Consider the following 24,413-nt stretch of genomic DNA (forward strand, 5'->3'; position numbering starts at 1 on the left):
TTGTACAAGAAGATTGTATAATGTATGGCCAGCCTTAGTGGCATCATTCACACCTCAGCACTGTGATAAGATGCAGGATACAAACTTACTGCATGTAGAACTTTCAGCACATTAAGAAGAGAGGGCAATGAAAAGAATCCTCATGGAGATGCCTGTCTACAACTTTAAAGCTAAAAACCTTTAGGCTCGATTCATGCTAGTGTGGCTCCAAAGTCATGTGACTTTGATGTGACTTAATCTCTGGCACTCAAGTCACAAAAAAAAGTTGCATCAAAGTAGTGCAGGAACCTTTTAAAGTTGCTGCGACTTTAAGTCACATGGATTGGAACAGGTGCTATTGAAATCAATGGACTGCGACTGGTCCAAAGTCGCATGACAAGTAGCATTTGTGTGAACAGAGCCTTATAGTGAATCTTGTTTTTCAGACCTATATTGTGAATGAAAGCAATACTATTACTGAAAGCAATTTTGTGTGTTTCTATTGGCAGGTCTTCCAGCTTCTCTAAACGAGCTCCACCTGGACCACAACAAAATTCAGGCTGTTGAAATGGGAGATCTTAGTACATTACCTAATTTATACAGGTAAGAACACAAACGGGGTTGCAAGTGTAGCAAGGTCTCCAGCCGTCTTCAGTCTAATGAGAACCCCCAGGGCCAGAGATAGCTGACATCCTTCTGTATGTGGTGGATTGTGAGGCATAGTGAGTGCAAAGATGGTGAAAGTCATTGGGTGCCAGACACTTCTTGGATGTAAAAGAGGTTTTATTTCTCTTAACAGTCCTTTTGTATTTTGGTGAGAAAGAGGGATAGGGCCAGGACACCCTTAGATAGTTGCAAACTCAATTTCCGGTGCAGGGAAAGGTCTCCAGCAAGAAGCCACATCTCCACAAGCTGTCTTTTATGGCAATTGTCTTTAACAGTTCCTAACGCAAAGCGTAACAGTTCTTTCAGCTTCACTACAACTTCTCCTTGTAGTTCTTCCACACACTGAGCTCCCGGTCTCTCACTAGACCCACTGATTCACTGTCACTGAATTCCTTGAGCTCCTCCAATCTTCACGGTGGTATCTTCCTTGCTGCTGGGTCCCTAGCTTGGCACTCCAGATACCTCTCAAGCTTCTCCCCACTGGCCTGCTTGGTCCCTGGCTTGACACACAAAGCTGCTCTGCAAGCATCACCTCCGCTGGTTGGGTCCCTGGCTTGATTCCAACTGAAGTTTCCTGATTCTCAATTCTGCTCCGGTACTTGCTTCAGTTACTCAGTGTGGTCCCTGGTAATAAGACGGACAAGTCCCTTACTGGCGACAGCTTCCCCTCTATCTACGACATGTTCTCCGGGCGGCAGAACCGTCACTTTTGGTTGGACCCTGCACTGCTCTCTCTTGCTTCTGGATAGGCCTCAGACAGCTTAACAGCCAGATTCCCCCGGGTGGGTAGGCCCTATCTCCAGCCTAGCAGCCCGGGCAATACAACAAACGTCCATCCAGACAGCAGTCCAGGTGGCAAAGAACACATATCACCTGACACTACCCGAATATATAGGTTCTCCCAGCTGGCCAAGAGTTTCAAGAAAACCCCTGCCCATTGGCTGAGATACCCCACATACCCACAAGCTAGTGGTAGAAGAGAAAAGGGCAACAAGGCCAAACTTAGGGAGAAATCAATAGATCTTTATCAACCAGGATAACTACTCCTGACAAGTAAATTTGTGAGGAGGTCCCTGCCTAAACTACAGGGTGCTACCCAAGTTTAGAATAAGAGCAAGGATGGAAGCCTGACTACTTCGGGAAAAATCATACTGTACCTGTGTATACAATGCATTAATATTTCTCTTAAAGATAAAATTACTTCTAGACAGGGCAGGTACTCCCCCGTTCCTAGTCATCTCCTTGTCTCCACCCCCACCCAGCTCCCAGTAACGTTCCTTGGTTCCACCCCTCTACCCACCTCCCAGTACCACCCCTTTTAAAGAACCAGGTATCATTTTGTGGTGCTAAGAAATTTGTATGGAATTTGTTAATGAAAACAAGACAAACAGTAAAATAGATCCCCCAGCAACAATAGATCTCCCTCAGCAACACTGGATCTCCTCCAACAATATATCCCCAGCAACAATCCTCCCCCTCAGTAACAATGGACCCCCCCAACAACAATATATCTGCTAGCAGCCAGCATCAGTAGACCTCTCCCTCAACAATAGATTCCTCCCCAACAGTTGAACCCCCAGCAACATTAGACCCCCCTGCAACAATAGATCTCCCCCAAGGACAATAGATTCCCCAACAGCCAGCATCAATAAAACCCTCCAGCACACCCCACCACCCTGTGCCATTACATACATTCCGTGCTGGAGGTGCCGGAACTGCGTTCCCCCACATTCCTCCTGAAAAAAAAGCCCTGCTTCTAGGCAAATACAATTTTAATGTGACAGGCCTGGAAATGTTCCATTGGGTCTTCCATGCCTCAAAAGGCCTACTCTGATTCAGAGAGCGTGCCATTGGATAGCACCATGTCAGTCTAAATAAAGTAGTGCTATGATTTATATCCAACATACAGTGGGACAGATATGAGAGAGTCAGGTCTTATGATTAGCACTTTCACTGTAATGGTTCCAACCCCACATGTTCTGTCTCCATTACTTTGATTTTTTACCAGTTAGGGTTGGCTTTAAAGGAGATAACTACTCTACTGTTGTGTTATCTCTTTAGATATCCCATTGTGCTCAGGGAATCCTTTGCCATGAATTAAAGATTTCACAGGACTTTGCGTGCAGTTAAACGTTTCCCTATTATATGACTTACCATGCTTGTTTTGCATTTTGTAACAGTGTCAAATCAGCTATCTTAGTACAGGTGCAGGGCTTTACTTCTTTTTTTGTTTTTGAGTTGCCTTCTGATGTCTGGCAAGTAATGATTGAGAAGGAGTAGATGTGGCAGTAGCACATATCCACAAAATTAGTGTAGTGCCCTCCATGTGCAGTGTGGGGGGATTTGGTTGGGCTCCTCTGTGGGCAGGGGAGCTAGGGATCATTTGTTTAGAGAGTTAGTTGGCAGAGCTCCAAGGGCTGGGTGTCTGTTGCCTCCCCCTGGCTTCTGGAACTGCTGGAGGGTTGTAGAGCTTAGAAGGCGGAGGAGCAGAGATGAGGCCTGGGTGTTTATGGGGTCTCCTCCAGTCCTTGGGTGCGGACAGTCCAAAGGTTGGAGAGAGAGGCCATGGATTTTCTGGAGCCTGGCTATGTGGGGAGCAGAGTCCAGTTGCCTTGAAAGGACCTCCAGTGCTGGTGAGCTCTGCCCCTGAGCAGAAGGAAGGAGCGATAGGAAGAGAGGGAGAGACCAGAAGCAGCCAAAGTCTCAAACCCTTTTAGCCTCAGCTAGGCTTAGCGGAAGCCATCCCTATCCAAGTTTATCCACTAATAAACTAAAATAAAACAAAGTCTTGAAGTTTAAGTGTTGGAAAATACCTGTTGCCTGCCTATGCATGTGAGGGGAGACCCAAAAACCCAGTGGCTCCTAAAGGGGTAGCTCTACATTAAAAAAAGCATAAGCAGGGAGATGTTTGCATTGCGGGTCCTCAGGTGCATATCCCTTTCAAGCAAGGAGAACAGTAGTGACATCATCTATTTCCACTACAAATCTGTTAAGACCAGTCATCAGCAGCCTTACATGCCTTTATAATGCAAATGCACAGCTATGAGGCTGCAGGCTAGGGTTGCCATCTGGCTGGTAATAATGGGACTTGTTGCCAATGTTATTAATATAAAAACAAGAATTGCAAGGCCAGATTTTTTTTTCTTTCAGAAAGTAGTCTAGTCTATTGTAGGCGCATGAGTGCCCAGGCAAAGAAAGTTCAGCTTAGGCACGCTTACCATCTCTAGATGTTGCTTCTTCACCTGTGAATTTATATTATGGAGCTCAGTAGCTCAAGCTCCAGTTTACAGTCACATACAATGAATCACATCATGTTTCCTCCCCCACACTCCCTTACAAAAGTGCCTATAAAGAAACAACTTGTATTGTGATTTTTTTTGAAAACCCATAGTGCTCTGGGAATCCTGTGTCAAGGCTGAAACCTATATTGAATGTTTATTTCTGAGACAAATATTGTATACTGTATACAGTGCCTTGAAAAAGTATTCATACCCCTTGAAATTTTCCACATTATGTCATGTTACAACCAAAAACGTAAATGTATTTTATTGGAATTTTATGTGATAGACCAACACAAAGTGGCGCATAATTGTGAAGTGGAAGGAAAATGATAAATGGGTTTCAAAGTTTTTTTACAAATAAATATGTGAAAAGTGTGGCGTGCATTTGTATTCAGCCCCCTTTACTCTGATACTCCTAAGTAAAATCTAGTGGAACCAATTGCCTTCAGAAGTCACCTAATTTGTAAATAGAGCCCACCTGTGTGTAATTTAATCTCAGTATAAATACAGTTGTTCTGTGAAGCTCTCTGAGGTTTTCTAGAGAACCTTAGTGAACAAACAGCATCATGAAGGCCGAGAAACACACCAGACAGGTCAGGGATAAAGTGTGGAGAAGTTTAATGCAGGGTTAGGTTATAAAAAAATATAAGAAGTGTAAAGTAATAGTGCGCCAACCAGAGGACAGAGCAGCCAACACAACAATCAGACAAATTGTAAACTAAATATAAAAATAAATGTGGCGCTAAAACAATGTACGTTATTGAGCAAAGCCCAACTGAATGTTATCCGAAAGGCAATTTGCGCAACAAAGCATATTAATGAAACTGAGTCGTATGAGGACTATTAGTCAACACTAATAAAGATGAATGGGCAATATAAGCCTAAAAGTGTATAGGTGACACATGTAAATGGATCAAGTGTGAACTGATAGTGAACACCTAAAGTGAAAAAAGTAATGAGACAATGTAAGTATAAATAAAAATAAAAAAGGAACTGCAGATCCCACTAATGGGGAGGAGCGGTTCTATATACATAAACCAAAGTGGTGATAATTAACATCACAAGATAGTGCAAGTACGCAAATGCAATTATGCGTGTAGTGAGAAGATAATGAATGATATAGACAAAAAAAATTGTAATCAGCATATATACTGATGAAACTAATAGTCCATCTTGAACTTGATGTCACAAAGTCCAAATAATATAATTAGGAGTGATCAGCAGCCGTCAAGGTTGGTGATGGGGGGACATAGGATCCGAGGATGGTATCCACACAAGACGATATCAGACATCTATATGAGAGGGATAAGCATAAATACCCTTACCGGCAGTGGTGGACTCCCAGCCAACGACTTGGGAGTCTAACAGGCTTGTAATGGAGCAGGGAGAAGCAAGCTCCTGGTTCCCAACAGCTGAGGATGATGAGGGGATGACAACACTCACTGACCCAACTTCCTATAGCATCAAAGATATCAGTGGAGGGTACTCAAAGCAAATCCGGCTTCAAAGGACGGGATGTCAATCCTCAAAAGTAAAGGGAAAAAAAACGGAGACTTCCCCATAGTGTGAATCAGCTTATAACAAGCTTTATTAAAAAATAGTAAAAAACACTCTGATAAAAAGAGGTACAAAATGGATAAAGCACTGAGATTCAAATGGTGGCAAGACAGGCATAACAAACCCTATGCGTTTCGTCCAATGGGACTTCGACTGGGGTATATGCCCGTCTGCCACTTGTGCCTGTATATATATATAAAATAATAATAAGCAAATGGTAACAGCTGGTCGCGCCATGTATGCCATCATTTCCGGGTAGCGGGACTCTGACTTCCGCAACCATGATGGCCCAATCAAGATAGTGCAAAAGACGGCCTGTAACCAAGCCTCAGTGTGGACCATCCAATCTAAACACCGCCATGAGTCGCGTCAAGGCAGTGCACAGGTCAGATGGAGTTCTCGTCCAATGAACCCTCGAGCCGGGAGATGGGACGTCGAATCACATACGTCACTCTCCTCTACCTATCACGGGGAACATGGGCGGAACACAACATCCAATCCAAGGATGTAAGAAAAAACGTGTGACGTCATTCCGGCGTGCAATCGGAAGTGACGAAAAACCGTACCGGCGGTGGAACGCAAATGCGTGCCACGCCTCACTGAAAACAGGAGCTGATGAGCGGAAATGTCAGGGTGTGAAACGCAAACACAATCCAACCATAATAACAAAGGCATTAATGTTTCTTTAAAAGATGCTAACATGGCGCGAACACCTTTATAAAGGACTATACAATAAAAAATAAATAAACTGTGTACTGAATTACTACAGTTACAAATCGCTGGTAAAATATACATAACATAGTCATTATAACGTAATACTTGTGTGAAACTAGCATTAGTATAAAAGAGGGCATCTAAACAAAAAAAGTATACAGTAAGAATTTCTACAAAAAATAATAGTAATATGCCAAGTGATCTGTGATTCATAGAATCTCATGAAAAGAGCAATAAAGAATATTCTAAAAAATATTCAAAAGAGGAAAAATATCAAAAAAATCATAGATATAAAAATTATAAATGCAAACAACTGACTGCTGTTAGACAAACCAGACAGCAATGAGCCGGGTAAGTCTACAAGACTGTATGTAAAATAATGCTAGATATATACATCCATCTCTACACCAATTAGAGAAAAAAAAAATGGAGAGGAGGTATTGAGTCTTTACACATTTTTTTGGGCAAATTAAACGACAACAACATTGGGATAGAGCTTAAGTATGAAATTAGCCCTTCCATGATTCATTTTCTAGATCTTGAAATATCAGTGGTTGATAACCACCTGCAAACTAAAACATTCTTCAAACCTACCGACCGGAATGGCTACATTCCGGTCGGTAGTTGCCATCATGCTACCTGGTTGAAGTCTGTGCCACGTAGCCAGTTTTCACGGATCAGACGTAATTGTAGTAACCTTACAGATTATTTACACCAAACACAGATTTTGAAGTCTAAGTTTGTCGATAGAGGCTACGATCCGGCTGAAATTGACAACGAAATCAACAAGGTTGCCCAGATAAGCCGAGAATCTCTGTTAGCTGCTAAACCTAAAGGTTGTCCTGATAACAGACACAAGTGGTCTCTCTTGACCAATTTTTCCATACAACACAGGCAAATCAAGGAAATTGTAGCGAAACATTGGAGAGTCCTTAAAAATGACCCAGTGTTGGGCCCCGTTCTTCCTGAGCGAGGTGGTGTCATTTATAGAGGGGCCCCCTCTATTAGAAGTCAAATTGCCCCTAATATCACGGACCCTCCAGAGATTCGCTCCTTCTTTCATAATATGAAAGGTTTTTTTCCTTGTAAGCGGTGCAGTGTTTGCACACATAACATCTGTGGACGGAGGAGAACTGAGACTTTAGTCTCCACTACTACAGGGAAGGAGTATTGTATCAAACATTTTCTAACATGTGAAACTAGATACGTGGTCTATTTGATCACGTGTCCTTGTAAAAAACAGTATGTGGGTCGCACCATTCGCACTTTCGCTGTGAGAGGCAATGAACATATAGCTAATATTAAAAAGGGCCTTACAAATCACAGTGTTCCCAAACATTTTTTGCATTGCCACAACCAGAATCCTAGTGGAACTCAGTTCCAGGTTATTGATAAATTCACCCCTCATTGGAGGGGTGACTCCATGAAAAGGGGTGTATCAAGACTTGAGACTTTTTGGATACACCAATTGAAGTGTTACTCGCCATTTGGCCTTAATATCGATTGGGACATAAATTCCTTTATCAACCAGTCTTAGATTTTAATTTAATTTGATTTTTCATCTTTTTTCATGGTATCAGACTGGCCACCCACCTTTTTTTTTTTTCTCTAATTGGTGTAGAGATGGATGTATATATCTAGCATTATTTTACATACAGTCTTGTAGACTTACCCGGCTCATTGCTGTCTGGTTTGTCTAACAGCAGTCAGTTGTTTGCATTTATAATTTTTATATCTATGATTTTTTTGATATTTTTCCTCTTTTGAATATTTTTTAGAATATTCTTTATTGCTCTTTTCATGAGATTCTATGAATCACAGATCACTTGGCATATTACTATTATTTTTTGTAGAAATTCTTACTGTATACTTTTTTTGTTTAGATGCCCTCTTTTATACTAATGCTAGTTTCACACAAGTATTACGTTATAATGACTATGTTATGTATATTTTACCAGTGATTTGTAACTGTAGTAATTCAGTACACAGTTTATTTATTTTTTATTGTATAGTCCTTTATAACGGTGTTCGCGCCATGTTAGCATCTTTTAAAGAAACATTAATGCCTTTGTTATTATGATTGGATTGTGTTTGCGTTTCACACCCTGACATTTCCGCTCACCAGCTCCTGTTTTCAGTGAGGCGTGGCACGCATTTGCGTTCCACCGCCGGTACTGTTTTTCGTCACTTCCGATTGCACGCCGGAATGACGTCACACGTTTTTTTTTACATCCTTGGATTGGATGTTGTGTTCCGCCCATGTTCCCCGTGATAGGTAGAGGAGAGTGACGTATGTGATTCGACGTCCCATCTCCCGGCTCGAGGGTTCATTGGACGAGAACTCCATCTGACCTGTGCACTGCCTTGACGCGACTCATGGCGGTGTTTAGATTGGATGGTCCACACTGAGGTTTGGTTACAGGCCGTCTTTTGCACTATCTTGATTGGGCCATTATGGTTGCGGAAGTCAGAGTCCCGCTACCCAGAAATGATGGCATACATGGCGCGACCAGCTGTTACCACTTGCTTAATATTATTTTATATATATATATATACAGGCACAAGTGGCAGACGGGCATATACCCCAGTCAAAGTCCCATTGGACGAAACGCGTAGGGTTTGTTATGCCTGTCTTGCCACCATTTGAATCTCAGCGCTTTATCCATTTTGTACCTCTTTTTATCAGAGTGTTTTTTACTATTTTTAAATAAAGCTTGTTATAAGCTGATTCACACTATGGGGAAGTCTCCGTTTTTTTCCCTTTACTTTTGAGGATTGACATCCCGTCCTTTGAAGCCGGATTTGCTTTGAGTACCCTCCACTGATATCTTTGATGCTATAGGAAGTTGGGTCGGTGAGTGTTGTCATCCCCTCATCATCCTCAGCTGTTGGGAACCAGGAGCTTGCTTCCCCCTGCTCCATTACAAGCCTGTTAGACTCCCAAGTCGTTGGCTGGGAGTCCACCACTGCCGGTAAGGGTATTTATGCTTATCCCTCTCATATAGATGTCTGATATCGTCTTGTGTGGATACCATCCTCGGATCCTATGTCCCCCCATCACCAACCTTGACGGCTGCTGATCACTCCTAATTATATTATTTGGACTTTGTGACATCAAGTTCAAGATGGACTATTAGTTTCATCAGTATATATGCTGATTACAATTTTTTTTTTTGTCTATATCATTCATTATTTTCTCACTACACGCATAATTGCATTTGCGTACTTACACTATCTTGTGATGTTAATTATCACCACTTAATTTTTGGTTTATGTATATAGAACCGCTCCTCCCCATTAGTGGGATCTGCAGTTCCTTTTTTATTTTTATTTATACTTACATGGTCTCATTACTTTTTTCACTTTAGGTGTTCACTATCAGTTCACATTTGATCCATTTACATGTGTCACCTATACACTTTTAGGCTTATATTGCCCATTCATCTTTATTAGTGTTGACTAATAGTCCTCATATGACTCAGTTTCATTAATATGCTTTGTTGCGCAAATTGCCTTTCGGATAACATTCGGTTGGGCTTTGCTCAATAACGTACATTGTTTTAGCGCCACATTTATTTTTTATAAAAAAATATCCCAAGCTTTGAACATCTCAAGGAGCACTGTTCAATCCATCATCTGAAAATGGAAAGAGTACGGCACAACTGCAAACCTACCAAGACATGGCCGTCCACCTAAACTGACAGGCTGAGCAAGGAGAGCATTCATCAGAGAAGCAGCCAAGAGGTCCATGGTAACTCTGGAGGAGCTGCAGAGATCCACAGCTCAGGTGGGAGAATCTGTCCACAGGACAACTATTAGTCGTGTTCTCCACAAATCTGGCCTTTATGGAAGAGTGGCAAGAAGAAAGCCTTTAGAAGTCCTGTTTGCAGTTTGCGAGAAGCCATGTGGGGGGACACAGCAAACATGTGGAAGAAGGTGCCCTGGTCAGATGAGACCAAAATTTACGTTATGTGTGGCTTAAAATGAACACGGCACATCACCCTGTACACACCAGGAGAAAGAAAACCTGTTAGAGTTTGCAAAAGACTTGAGAGTGGGGTGGAGGTTCACCTTCCAGCAGGACAATAACCCTAAACATACAGCCAAAGCTAAAATGTAATGGTTTAGATCAAAGCATATTCATGTGTTAGAATGGCCCAGGCAAAGTTCAGACCTAAATCCAATTGAGACTCTGTGGCAAGACTTGAAAATTGCTGTTCACAGACGTTCTCCATCCAATCTGACAGAGTTTGAGATATTTTGCAAAGAAGAAAAATGGACAAAAATGTCCCTCTCTAGATGTGCAAAGCTGGTAGAGACATCCCCAAAAAGACTTGCAGCTGTAATTGCAGCGAAAGGAGTTTCTACAAAGTATTGACTCAAGGGGGCGCCATACAAATGTACCCCACACTTTTCACAAATTTATTTGTAAAACATGTTGAACACCATTTATCTTTTTCTGTCCACTTCACAATTATGAGCCACTTTGTGTTGGTCTATCACATAAAATCCCAATAAAATACATTTCTGCATTTGTTTGTGACATGACAAAATGTGAAAAAGTTCAAGGGGTATGAATACTTTTTCAAGGCACTGTATGTATGTGCTTGTTTGGTAAAACCAATAGTAAACACATAAAACAGTTAACAGTATGTATAACTATACATTTTATGTTTTTTAAGTTATACATTGTATTTATACAGTTAAATTATACATAGCTCTACGTACTATTAAATAGTTAACACAACTTCTTTGTAAGGGACTTTTACATTCTGCTTTAGTACAATGAGCAGGATTCTGAGAAATGACTCTTGGGAAAATATTGGCTATGTCCACCTAGAAATCAACAAACAAAGGTCATGAACAAATTATTTTTACCTCTCCTTTTGGAAGAAAAATGCTCATTTTTACATTCACGAGTCCAGATTGCCTTAAACAGGAAAACAAAGCCTCCTAAAGTATGGAGTGTTGGATAAATTACTCCTAAAGCAATATACAAATGAGCAATAACCAAATAATCACATCCGTGTTTCCTTCCCACAGTATCTGTTCTCAATTAATGACTGTGCTACAAGTATGAATTCAATTTCTGGATCACCGTGCAGTCTCCTACGATATCTCCATATCTCATAACTACCCCTCTAGCTGACTCTCTGTTTCTGATCTTTGTTTAAATGATAATTAAACCCAAGAAAAAAACATCATTTAGCTAGAGCAGTCTTCAGATGTTGTGGCTGCATTTGTTTTCTTTTTCAGGTTTAGAACAATTTTAGCAAGTACAGAAAATACTTGATCATCTTGTCCAGTGGTCTCCAAACTGTGGCCTGGGGGCCAGATGTGGCCCTTTGTATTCTTTTATCTGGCCCTTGGGTTACTATTTTCCAATGAAGCCAACAGTGGGGCACAATTCCTACCAATGACATCAACGAAGGGGCACAGTTCCTCCCAAGGACACCAACAATGGGGCCCAAGGACACCAATGATAGGGCACAACTCATCCCAATGACACCAATGATGGGGCACAACTCCTCCCAATGACAGCAATGATGGAGTATTGTTTACTCCCACTGATGCTGGGACAGACATTTTGTGCTCCGATGGCCACAGTCCATCCCCCCTTAAGTCTGAAAGACAATAAACTGGCCCTTTGTTTAAAAAGTTTGGAGACCCCTGGTCTTGTCTAATTGGCGTAACATTGGGCATGTGCCCTGTAGAGAGTAAAACAAGGCATGGTCTGTTTGTGGTATGCCCCTCCTGGAAAAATGTTCTCTTGCTCTAAATAGAGTAGGGAGGGGTTGCAATTTTTTTCAGGCTTTTTGCTTGGGAGGTACTTCTTCACCTTATGCCATAATATGCTAGTATTCACTGCATATAAGTGGCGACTTGTTCATACAGGGCGCACGGGCGCCCCTATCTATCCGTTCTGCCACCCTGATCTACATATCAATGGCGCCGAACCATGGATTCCAATGCGGCGGAGTGTTTTTTTTGAAGCACCTGATTAGAGCAAGAGGCTCTAATAGGCTTCAAAAAAGGGTGAGCTCGGAGCGCAGAGCATTGCGCTCCGAGCCCACCCAGTTGTGTGACCATAGCAAATTAATTTTCGCTAGTATTACACAAAAGTTCCTACCTGCCAATCAGGGTATGGTCTGCGAGACCAGTTTCCCGATTGGCCAAAGCGTCAGGCGATCCTATTGGATGCCTAGCGATTTGGCGGAAGACACATTGCAGAGGAAGCTGGAGGAGCGGACACCGGAGCCACCGTGGTCGCTGCAGGAGAAGACACCACAGCACCACCACACAAGCAGGTAAGTCACAAGCGGGGGGGGTGGTGGTGCTGTGCCATGCTACCTGGGGGGGTTGTTGGTTGTTTGGTTGCCGCCCCTCCAAAGAAGAACCCACCAGCCGCCACTTCTTCACATTAGCACACTATGGTAGACTTAGCTGTCAAACGATGCTGTCGGCACTCCCACAGATCATAGGTGCTTCCATCTTCTCCCGGTCTTCCTTCTGTGTTCAGTGTTTTTGGCCGCTTTAATACAGACGCTAGTTTGCATGCACAGCTCAGACTTCATTTACGGCACCTACTGTGCGCTGTGGTGATGTGACTCTTCTGCACATGTGCCAGACTCACATAATTGCAAGCCCAGGCATTCAAGCGTCTTGGACAGAAGACCAGGCGAAGATGGAAGCACCAAGGACTGGCGGGAGCGGTGACAGGCCAGTGCTGGAGGGCTCCGTTTGCAGGTACTGTATCTGTCATAATGTGGTAATTACTAGTACATTGTGACTTAAACCTGCAGGGGAGGCATTTTTAAGCTTAATACCGCTTTAATAAAATATACTAAATGAAACAAATGTCTCATAATGCAGAATTCCATTTTCATAGATAGACCAGGACCTCTGCTGTCAAACTGACAGCAGGTCCAGGCTGCTACAGTCGTGGGCTGAGCAGTAGAGGACTCTAGGACATACCAAGAATGTCCTAGGATGTACCAGGAATGTTCTAGGTCCTTAACTGGTTAACTTTTGGTGCCTTCACATGTGCAAAATGACTTGGAATTTACCCTCTCTCAACTGTTCAAATTTAAGTTCTTTGAAGGCCTTGAGGTGTTGACTATGTAAGTAAAAGTCTTGTTGTTTGGCTTCTCCTAGGCTAGGATTGGGATACAACATCATCAGACAGGTGGAGAATGGAAGCTTGTCCTCTCTGCCCATTCTAAGGGAACTTCACCTTGAGAACAACAAGCTCGCTAAAGTGCCCCCAGGACTGCCAGATCTCAAGTTCCTACAGGTGAGAATGGTACCAATACATGAAATTTCTATTTACAGTAATTAAAAATACAAACTTATTATAAACACTATTAAAGCGGAGTTCCAGTCCCCCAAGCCATTTTTTTTTCTAAAAGACCCCCCGAAATTGTTACTACTTTCACTGCAACATTAGGATAATGACAGCAATGTGGTCCTTTTTGTTTTTTATGAAATTATTATAAACCAACCTGATCTCGGAAGCAGGCAGGGTCCATGGCTGTTGTGGGTATCTGAAGCCCGCTTGTCTTCATTTCTGGGATTCGGTGCAGCTGGCCACCCAGCCTGCACCTCCCAATCTCGCGCATGTGCAGTAATGCCACTGCTCAGCGATGTTAATACCGGACAGGTTGCCATAGCAATGGCTCAGTTCGCGTTATTTCCAGTCTGGAGATCACGCAATTTTTCGGTATTAGGCGATTCCCATGGACTCCTGGGATAGATGACGCCGATATCCCAGCAATCCATGGGGATCGCCTTGTGACGTAATTGCCTAGGCGGGCCAAAGGCGGAAGTGCGGCATGAAGACATAGAAAAAAGGTATTTAGAGAGAAAAAAAAATATTGCAATTTAAAATAGCAGCGAGGATGTCCATGAGAATGACTGCAAATTGAAAATATGGGTGGAACTCAGCTTTGATAAACCTTTAAAACTAACAGATCTATCTCAAATTTAAGCCCAAGTCTGGCCTAGGGAAAAAAAAATAATTCTCAGTTACTAGCTACCACAAACAGGAGCTCTGGCTTGCAACACTTACCTCCACCTTGCAGGTGTCCCCTGCAGACTCACTACTCATTAGCGGTCCTTTTCTATCTTGAGTGACACTCTGCATCATTTAGCCCACTTCCTGTGAGCCCAGAGCATCAAGGATCCATCCTATCAGGGTACGTCATCAGGTTGCCCTGGACTAACAGGAGAAGGCTGCAAAGAGCATCACCATGTCATGTTGCTACACTTTCTGCATCATTCAGGACCCAATCTACTGTCAGAGACAGAAGAGAATGAAGAGGACCCAACCGCAACCTTTAAAATAAAGTATGAACTCACAAGAAGTAAAAAAAAAGGTCATGCATGCTTTGTTGAGGAAAGGCAGGGTTGGGGGTGTAGGTCACCAAGCCCAGAGTTGGACCTTAAAACATCCAAGTACATTGTCTACAGACAGGAGAGTGACTAGATCAACTACTACCAGAGATGAGCCCCCTCCTTATCCCAGTGTTATCCCCCCTTGCCAGCACAAATCCTCTTTTGTTACTAGGACCAATGATGCTACCATACTGCTAGAGTCCTAGCAACCAAGGACAGTGTGCGTCATAATGAATCGCGTATGTGTGGGAGTTTGAGAGCCTGTTTCTGTGATGGTGTTGGTGAGCAGTAACAGCTGAGAGTGTCTTAGCAACATCCTAGCAACAAGGCACAAATGGGGGGTGCCATCTCTGCGTTTTTCAGCCAGGCTTCAGAAAATGCGTAGATTGCCTACACCTATAGCTAGGGAATTATTCAACTTTATTCAAACCTGCACGATTTGTTCTTATTTACAGGCGTCCCTTACCTGCATAGGCAGTTTTTTGGTAAACATGAACTAACTCTTTAAATCTTACAAATGTGGAGGAGCACAAAAAAGAGGGACAAAATACCCAACCATAGTCATTGGTTACCCACTATTCCTCCTGGGCTATGGGACTGTGAATTTGGGGCGTTTCATTCTCCACCAAAAAAAGCCACCACCGCGCCATTTAAAAAATCCCTTATATTTTATGCCCTTACGAGGTGTTTTCTGTAAACAATGTAAAGAGGCAGGTGGTGGTGTCACAATCTCCATCTTGTCCAAATCAGCAAATGCCTTGTATGAAAAAAAGCACAAAGTATTCTATGAATGATGGCAATGCAGAGCAGGCAACCCCCTATGGTTAGTGTGCAGGGGGGTAAGCCATTTGGCACAGGACCCGGAAGGTCAAGGCTATTCCTGTAGCGCCGACCACTACAGTGATTTCCAGCTTCCCCAGTAGTCCATCAGATACAGTATGGGTATGAGTAATGTGCCAATCCGGAACAATGTCCAGTTCAGCTTTAGGATGAAGACAAATTCCTTGTATGGCTTTACATACTTGCCTAATAGGGCCAATTCTGATTCGGGCCTGGGCTTTCATTTTGACTTTGCGGTTGACTCCAAAGCACTCCGAAATTGGCTAAATTTTACTGCAAATCCTTCAAAATAATTTTTTTTTTCATTTCTCTTTGCTAGGTTGTATACCTCCACTCCAACAACATCACCCAGGTGGGCGTCAATGACTTTTGTCCAACAGGTTTCGGGGTGAAACGCGCTTACTACAACGGAATCAGTCTCTTCAATAACCCAGTGCCCTACTGGGAGGTGCAACCTGCCACTTTCCGCTGTGTCACCGACCGCTTGGCCATCCAGTTTGGCAATTACAGAAAGTAGAACTGTGCGGAGAAAACAAATGCAACCAAAGACAGAAGATAAAGAGAATGACGTGAAGAGAACTGTTCAAATCAGACTAAAAAGCGTAAAAAAAAATTATATTGAATAAATTAGTCCAATGATGCTCCATGAGAGGGTGTGTAAAACAGTCACTAAACTCCATGCTTTAGGTATTTTTCCTGTTCGTTCTGCCTATCCTCTGGCACAGCTGTCTAAAGAGCCAGGAAGGTAGTCAGTAGCTGCACTAAACTTGTATAGTCACAGTTCTATATCCCAGTTATTGATAAGCTTATTAGTCAATATGTACAGTAGGTCTCCAGCTGTTGATGAAGCAGAGCTCCCAGCAAGCTTGATGACTGGCTGAGCCAGAGTGGGGCTGGAAGAAGTTGCTACCTCTAGTAACCAATCACCTTCCAGCTATCATTTTTAGACAGCAAGTTGGACTATGAAAGCTGAAGCTGTATTGGTTGCTTTGGGAAACCCTTACATTTTCTTTTCTTTCCTCTCTTACCTTGTCCACTGGGTTGTCCTTCAAAAAAAATACTCACACATCCAGCGAATCCAGCATTTGTCCTGCTGTGATCTGCCAAACCACAGCTGCGTTCCAGGTCCTGTGCCACCATCATCCTTTATGGGTATTTGGGAGCCAGCTGTCTTTTCTTGGTTCAGGCAACTGGCTCCCTGATGAAGTCCACCAGGTTCATCGTCCTCCGGCCGATGTGTTGAAGCGGATGCCCCCTGGGATATGTGTCATGCATATCCCAGGGGGATTAAGGAGCAGGGGAAACATAAATTCTTGCCTTTGTTCATCCGGAGCTGGCTGTCTCTTTCTGGTTCAGACAGCCAGCTCCCTGATGATGCCCGCCAGGTAGATCCTCCTCCGACTGCTATGTTGAAGCTGATGGCTCCTCAGATATGTGGTGAGCATATGTCAGGGGGCTTCAGGAGCAGAGGAGACTTCACTCTTGCCTCTGTTTATAGGGAGCCAGCTGTCTCCTCCTGGTTTAGGCAGCTGTCTCCCTGATGATGCCCTCCTCTGGCCGCTGTGTTGAAGCTGAAGCCTCCTCAGGTATGTGGCGTGAATATCCCAGGAGGCTTCAACAGTAGGGGAGACTCCATTCTCGCCTGTGTTCACCAGGAGCTGGTTGTCTCTTCCTGAATCAGACAACCAGCACCCTGATGACATGCCAAAGGGTCCATCCTCATCCGGCCCCTGACATGTGGTGTGCATATCTCAGGAGGCTTCAGGTGTACAGGAGAAATCAGTCTCACCTGTGTTCATTGGGAACAAACTGTCTCTTTGGCAACTGTCCCCCTAATGATGTCTGCCAGATCTTCCCTCCTCTGCTGCTGTGTTGTAGCATTTTCACTTAGGCATTAATGGAGACCTGGGGGGGGGGGGGGGGGAGCGGTCTATGAGTTGTGCAGTGCAAAAAATGAAGAAAAAAAACGTTAAATAAAACAAAACAAAAAAAATGGCTGAGGGGAGGAGGCTTGTAGGGATTAAAAGTGCTGAGTTTGAGTGCTGGTTTTATTACATAAAATTATAATAAATTTGCATAGCTGTCTGTCCAGCAAAACTGCATGCAAATGTGTTCTGTGTGAGGGAGAATTGAATGCTCTAAAGCTATATTCTCTGTAGATGGAGTGTTATTCATCATTAAAAAATGTGTATATGGAAAATATTGCATTATGGCCACTAGAGGGTGCCGAGTAGGAACACAGTATACTCCGCAGCTCCATCTAGTGGCCATAATGCAGTACATTCCCCATGTTTCTCAATGTATAAAATTCGATCTGCAGAGAATATAGCCTGAGAACATTTGTTTCACCCCTTTTGCATAAAATGTATTGAAATGCAGTTTTGATGCGTGAATAGCTATGATTTTTATTTATTTTTTTATAAATACACCCCTTATACAGTTTGCAACCCACAGACACCCCTTGCTTCATTAAGCATTGTTTTTTTACAATCATTCCATTTTTTTTTTTTTTTGTCATTGTCAAGAACACTCCACATTGCTTTGCAGTGCAAGGCACTGCAGACCCTCTTTCCTGTGAAATGGTTTAAAAAAAAGCCCATTTCATTACATATTCGCTCATGAGTTCACCCCTGAATAGCCAGTCTTTCAGTTGGGGCCATAAAAAGGGATTAAGAGGGCTGCAAAAGTAGGCACAGCACTTTACCTATCATGCAGGACCATGCATATGTTTTTATCACCAGCTTGCAAAAAGAAAAAAAAAAAAAATAGTGAGCATTTTTTTAGTGTGCCTTTGTACATTGCTTCCATGGTGAATCGTTGGGGTAACACTGCCACCTAGTGGACAAATGTGGCATTGTTCTGAAGCAGGGTGCTCGCAAATCAGGAATCAAGAGAATAAATGTAAACCGCTTTAAAAAAAAAAATTATATACCCGTATTTGTAACCACCAGCTTTCCAAAGTTTGTTTGTTTTTGCATAAAATAACACAATGTTGATGCATTAAATAAATGTTTTTTTGTAGATATACCAAAGCAATAAATCAGCGGTGGACATATTTGTACAAAGTTGCCATTTTATTTTAGAGTTTGACCATCTAAAACAGGGGTCTCCAAAATATGGCCCTCCAACTGTTCAGGAACTAAAATTCCCATTTTGCCTAATCATGTTTGTGAATGGGACGTGTAGTTCTGCAACAGCTGGAAGGTCGTAGTTTGGTGACCTCTGATCGAAAAGAATGAACAGATATGTTTCTCTATCAGAATTGGAATTTCTAAGGCTAGGTTCACACCTGCAAGCAAAATATGCCACTCTTTAGCAGATGCATGGGGGTTTCAATAATTCTTAATGGAATCCCTATGTATTGGCAAACCTGGCACATTATCTCCTGAGCGAAACTGCATGGGGGGCTATGGCCCCCATGTAGTTTCACTCAGGAGATAAAGTGCCAGGTTTGCCAATGCATAGGGATGGCATTAAGAATTATGGCACCATGCAGTTCCATGCAACTGCGTTTTAAGAAAAAGGGGTCAGGGACTTTTTCCCACGTTTCTTGCAGGTACAACAGCACATTTAAATGAATGGGCTGCTGTGCCCGTGCAAACGTGCACGCACAACACGTCCAGGTGTTAACCTAGCCTAAAGCTGAACTCCAGGTGGGTATAAAGATACAAATAAATGCAGCTCTGTAATCGGCAATACATCATTAAATGTATTTATTAAATGCAAGTAGTGTAAGCACCTGAATGTGATCTGGTATCAGCCTCCTCTAATTCCTGAGAGGAATAAGCAGTGCAGGAAGCCAGTAAGTTCATGTGCTTTCAGAAATCTTGCTGATAGAAGGAGAAAGTATAGTGACAAAGTTGAGCTCATCCTTTTACTGCTTCTCCTTTCACTGTCCAGTCACAAATTGGGGGCTGGTCCGGGATTACCTCAGCTCAGAGTCTAATGGCCGTCATCATTCAATCCAATTCCTAAGAGCTGTTTCTTTTTATCTTGTTTATTTTGGCTGGAGTTTTGCTTTAAACAATATCTTTACTTACATTTTGACAATACGGGGTTGATTTACTAAAACTGCGTAATCTGGAGCAGCTGTGCATGGTAGCTAATCAGCTCCTAACTTTAGCTTGTTCAATTAAGCTTCTACAAAAAAAAAAAAAAACCTGGAAGCCTCCAGTCCTAGGAAATTAGCCCCTATGTGTCATTTTACCGAAACCTCTAATTAGAATATGGCAGGACTGCCTCTAAAAATGGACCATCTTCCCCAAAAAGTAATTGTTTGTATCTGGCTCCAGCCCGTTCCCTCTCAATTGTATTTGTTTTATTTTTCGACTTTGAGAATTACGTTTTGCCTAATCTAAAAGTAAGCATATGTACTAAAGGGATCTGTCTGGCCTTCAGTCCCTGGAAGAAACCTTTGTCACATCTGTGTGGGTGCGCCTGAATGCAAACACAATGCGGTTTGAGAGGTACAGGAGGACTTTGTGTCCTAATACACCAAGCTCGTGCACCGGCTCATGAACGGATCTGCTGCAGGTCTTGAAGGAGGGGCAGAGCCCATCAGCACATCTCCTCATGGGTGGCACCAGTAAAGGGGGTAGGGCCAAGAGTAAAGGGACTGCGCTTCTTCTTTAACAGTGCTGTAGTGAAATTCCCTACTGCTGTCATAATGAGTAAATGTCTGAATACAAAGCCCAGTTATATCTGTCTCAGAGAAAATGCTGCGGGCTCTCATACATGGTCACGTTATATCAGCCAAAAGGGGATTAAGGAACAGATGTTCAGTTATTCAGTCCCTCTGCCATAACTGTGAAGCTTTAGCCAAGATCATGTGACCTATGCCTAGGCGGACGTGGGAAGCTAGCGCAGTATTTTCGAAATATCACTGGGCTTCTTTTAGCCATTAACCGCTTGCTGACCAGCCACCGTCATTATATTGCGGCAGGTAGGCATGGCTGCGCGAATCACCGTAGGGGTACGTCGTCTATTTTAAGAGCAATAGGGGGCACGATGCCGGAGCCAACGCGCGTGGCCGGCGGCCGCGATGTCCGCCGGCTACCCGCGAAAGCTCCACAGAGAGCCAGAACGGGGATCTGTGTATGTAAACGGACAGATCCCCGTTCTGACAGGGGAGTAGAGAGAGATCTGTTGTTACTAGTGATCAGGAACAGCGATCTCTCTCCTCCTCTAGTCAGTACACTCCCCCCACAGTTGGAAACACCTCCCTAGGGAACACTTAACCCCTTGATCGCCCCCTAGTTTTAACTCCTTCCCTGCCAGTGACATTTATACAGTAATCAGTGGCTATTTTTAGCTCTGATCGCTGTATAAATGTCACTGGTCCCAAAAAAGTGTCAAACGTGTCCGATATGTCCGCTGCAATGTAGCAGTCCCGCTACAAATCGCAGATCACCGCCATTACTAGTAAAAATAAATAAATAATAAAAATGGCATAAACCTATCCCCTATTTTGTAGACACTATAACTTTTACACAAACCAATCAATGTTCGCTTATTGCAATTTTTTTTTTTTTTTTACCGAAAATACGTAGAAGAATACATATTGGCCTAAACTGATGAAGAAATGTGTTTTTCTTTTTTTCAATTTTGGATATTTATTATAGCAAAAAGTAAAAAATATATTTTTTTCAAAATTGTTGCTCTTTTATTGTTTATAGCGCCAAAAAAACGCAGAGGTGATCAAATACCTCCAAAAGAAAGCTCTATTTATGGGGAAAAAAGGACATAAATTTTGTTTGGGTACAACGTCGAATGACTGCGCAATTGTCAGTTAAAGCGACGCAGTGCCGTATCGCAAAAAATTGCCTGGTCATTAGGGGGGAAAATCCTTCCAAGCCTTAAGTGGTTAAAGTAGCACTACACCCTTCTCATTTGGCTTGTGTTGTTGCCCACAAAAATACCCACTCAGGACCAGTGACCAATCCAGTCACTCCAGCGCGGTCTCAAACACAAGCTAAATGAGAAGGGTGTATTGCTACTTTACTGGTTGAAAAGTCCAGTGATATTTAGAAAATACCGCCCTAGCTTCCCAGGTCAGCCTAGGCATTGGTCACATGAACTTGACTAAAGGGAAGCATCACAGTTCTGGCAGAGGGACTGAATAGCTAAACCTTCCTTCTTATCCAACACTTCTAATTTAGGCAACCTACAGCTTCGGCTAGTTTTTGAGAATATATGCCCAGTCTCTTACTTTTGTTGTCACTCGCTCCTTATGCATCAGTGCTGCAAGTCTGAATTTCTGGTAGGAGACCATGCACTGTAGAGGTCATGAGACCACTCACAGCAGTACTTGGTACCTCATCCTACTGACTACATCACCCATGGGCTTCCTTGTCTGTACATGCCATCCTTCCTACCCTTTGAAAAAAAATGGTGCATACGCACCCCGGCCCAGATTGAAGCACGTGCACCCCAGTCCCTTCACACCATGATCACATGACCACCCCATCCACTGAACTGCTCTTCTCGTGTCCCAAAGATGCAGTTACATTAATATCATACATTATACATGCAAGCGGAACTGTGTTGGGTGCTGGGCAAATATACCAGGTCAGTGGGAGAAACCATTTTACAAATCACAAATCACATGCTTCTGAGTAGCTTCCCTGCTGAAAGACTGGAGGAGAGTGGAGTGAATGGAAAAGACTAGGCAAACTCATCAATAGTGGCGAATACCCCTCCTCCAATATATAGAAGATATACTATACCTTCCATGAATGAAAACTAAGGTGGTGTCCTTTCCCAATCATGCTAATCTGCCACCACTCCAGTCCATCCCATATCTGTCTCAGTAGCGTCCCATAATCTGGACAAAGACAAAATTTGCTTTTAATAGTAATTTTATAGAAATAAATGTATTGGGGCCAAGCATGCTCCCCAATACCAAGTCTTTTCCTGCTTTACAAAACTATAATGAAAAGAGCTAGCTTATCATCGGTAGAAAAGCGGTGATGTCACAGTTGCCATCTCATCCAATCAGTGAACTCTTTGCATTCATTGAGAAACTGCTAAATGTTCCCTGAATGGTGCCTTTCTGTGCTCACTACTCAGCAGGGCAGTCGCTCGGCACAAGATCCACATACCTCCCAACTTTCAAACTGCACACAGTTGCGCTGTGGTGGTGTGGATATTTAGGGGTTAAAACATAACTCTTTCCCACTACCCATCATTCGCCCTCTGAAAAGTGATCTACTACAAATTGCTCTTCAGAGTATGATGCTAGTGTAAATTAGCACCTACTTCCTTTGACATGCCAAAAGTGAGAGTTCCGGGGTTAGGACAAACCATAAAACACTTCTGGGGGAGAGGGGATTACATTGGTCAGCTTTGTGTGTGCATTAAGTGGGGCTTGGGGGACGTGGCCACCTGCACTTAGACCAGTGGCGGCTGGTGCTCAATTTTCTTTGCAGGGGGCAGCCCGCCACCCCCCCATTCCGCCAACCACATAAAACCAGACACCCCTCCCTCCCCATGGAGCTTGCTTGATCGTCGCCCCCCCCCCCCCAAATCGCTGGATCGATCACCTGTTGCCCGCTAGGCCCCCCACCAGCCCCTGCACTTAACTTATCCAGGTGGCGGCTTCCCCCCCTGCGTCTCCTCCCGGGTCCCGGTGGTCGCTTCTTCTCCAGTCCAATCAGGAGTTAGGACTCATGGCCAGTCGGGTCCTAGCACTCCCAGCCAATCGGATTCAGGACCCGCTAACTGATTGGCCAGGAGGAGAAACGCTCTGCGCCCCGAGCCCACCCTTTTTGAAGCCAATTAGAGCCTCCGGCTGTAATCATGTGGTTCCAAAAAAAAAAAAAACCCCATAGGAATCCATATGTCCTGCACCCTGCATATAGATTAGGGGCCGGACGAATGGATTAGGGGGGGCGGCACCCCTGCGGGGATAGCTACCACTGGCTTAGACAATCCACTCCCAGGAACTTGGCTGGCTGACAGCTCTGCGCCCCATCCCGCTGTCGCTCAGGGAAGGGAGCAGTAACAATCACTGAGTGCAATAGGGACAGGCTGAGCAGATGGCTCCGGGATGGGACTGCTGCCAGAGGCAGCGGAGAGAAGGTATATGGGGGGCCCGGGGGGGGGAGGAGGAGGGAGCCCGAGCAGCCAATACATAGTGTATGTGATACCACACACCGTGATCCAGTCTCTGTATTGCAAACGACCTCTCCCTGTTACTGTGACAGGCAGCCAGTGGGGAGATGTCAGCTGCAATACAGAGAGTGGATCAGTGTGTGGTGCCCCATACACCCCGCAAAACCAGTGCCCATGCTAACACTGGACAAGGTACTGGAACCAAGTGCCATAACTTATTCCGGCACTGGGTTCCACTCAGGGACTCAGCCATGATTTGCTGGGACTTACATCAAATACCGGGATGGTCCCGGCTAATCTGGGATGGTTGGGAAGTATGGATCAATGAGCTAGTGGTGAGCAGTGTAGTAGTGGTGACTACTACAGGGATTTCCAGGTTCCACAGGGATCTCACAGATATGGCACAGGCATATTTACAATGGTCCTAGTTGGACCAATGTGACTATATAAAAATTGTCATATCTAAACTTCAGCTTTAACGCCTAAATTTAGTTTATTAAAAATAAATCAGCACAAGAGACGGGACTTGTCCCCTGTGCTAGCTAGCAACAGCTGTCCCGGTTGAAATCCTACATCCTCTGCCCATGCATACCCCTGAAGTGGTAATCTTCCGGAGCGCTAACTATGCCTGCCTTTACCGTCCCATTCTTCCATTAATGCAAAGCGATGTACGAATGGAGGAAGGGCGGATAAATGAAAGTTCCTTCTCCACCATTCATAGAGTACTTTTCATTTCGTAGAAGCTTCAGCAATGTGGTTGATGATCTATCACAGTAATTCAACTGCTTGTATAGGTTTATTTGACTGAATACAGTGATAAAGACCCTACATTGACAGTCTCGCCTTGCTGAATTTAAGGAACAGCTCTGA

General features: G+C 43.6%; 1 protein-coding gene across 1 annotated transcript in view; it reads left to right on the forward strand.

Moving 5' to 3' along the window:
• BGN (biglycan) overlaps positions 1 to 18,496 on the forward strand; it is a 120,250-nt gene extending 101,754 nt beyond the window's left edge. Inside the window, exons 6-8 of the mRNA XM_073600152.1 lie at positions 489 to 582; positions 13,353 to 13,491; positions 15,751 to 18,496. Of these exons, the coding sequence (XP_073456253.1) occupies positions 489 to 582; positions 13,353 to 13,491; positions 15,751 to 15,948 (431 nt within the window). The 3' untranslated portion in view covers positions 15,949 to 18,496. The remainder of the gene's footprint in view (positions 1 to 488; positions 583 to 13,352; positions 13,492 to 15,750) is intronic.
• The last annotated feature ends 5,917 nt before the right edge of the window (positions 18,497 to 24,413 follow it).

Source organism: Aquarana catesbeiana, linkage group LG09, assembly GCF_042186555.1.
Source record: "Aquarana catesbeiana isolate 2022-GZ linkage group LG09, ASM4218655v1, whole genome shotgun sequence".
In the NCBI taxonomy this organism is placed as follows: domain Eukaryota; kingdom Metazoa; phylum Chordata; class Amphibia; order Anura; family Ranidae; genus Aquarana; species Aquarana catesbeiana.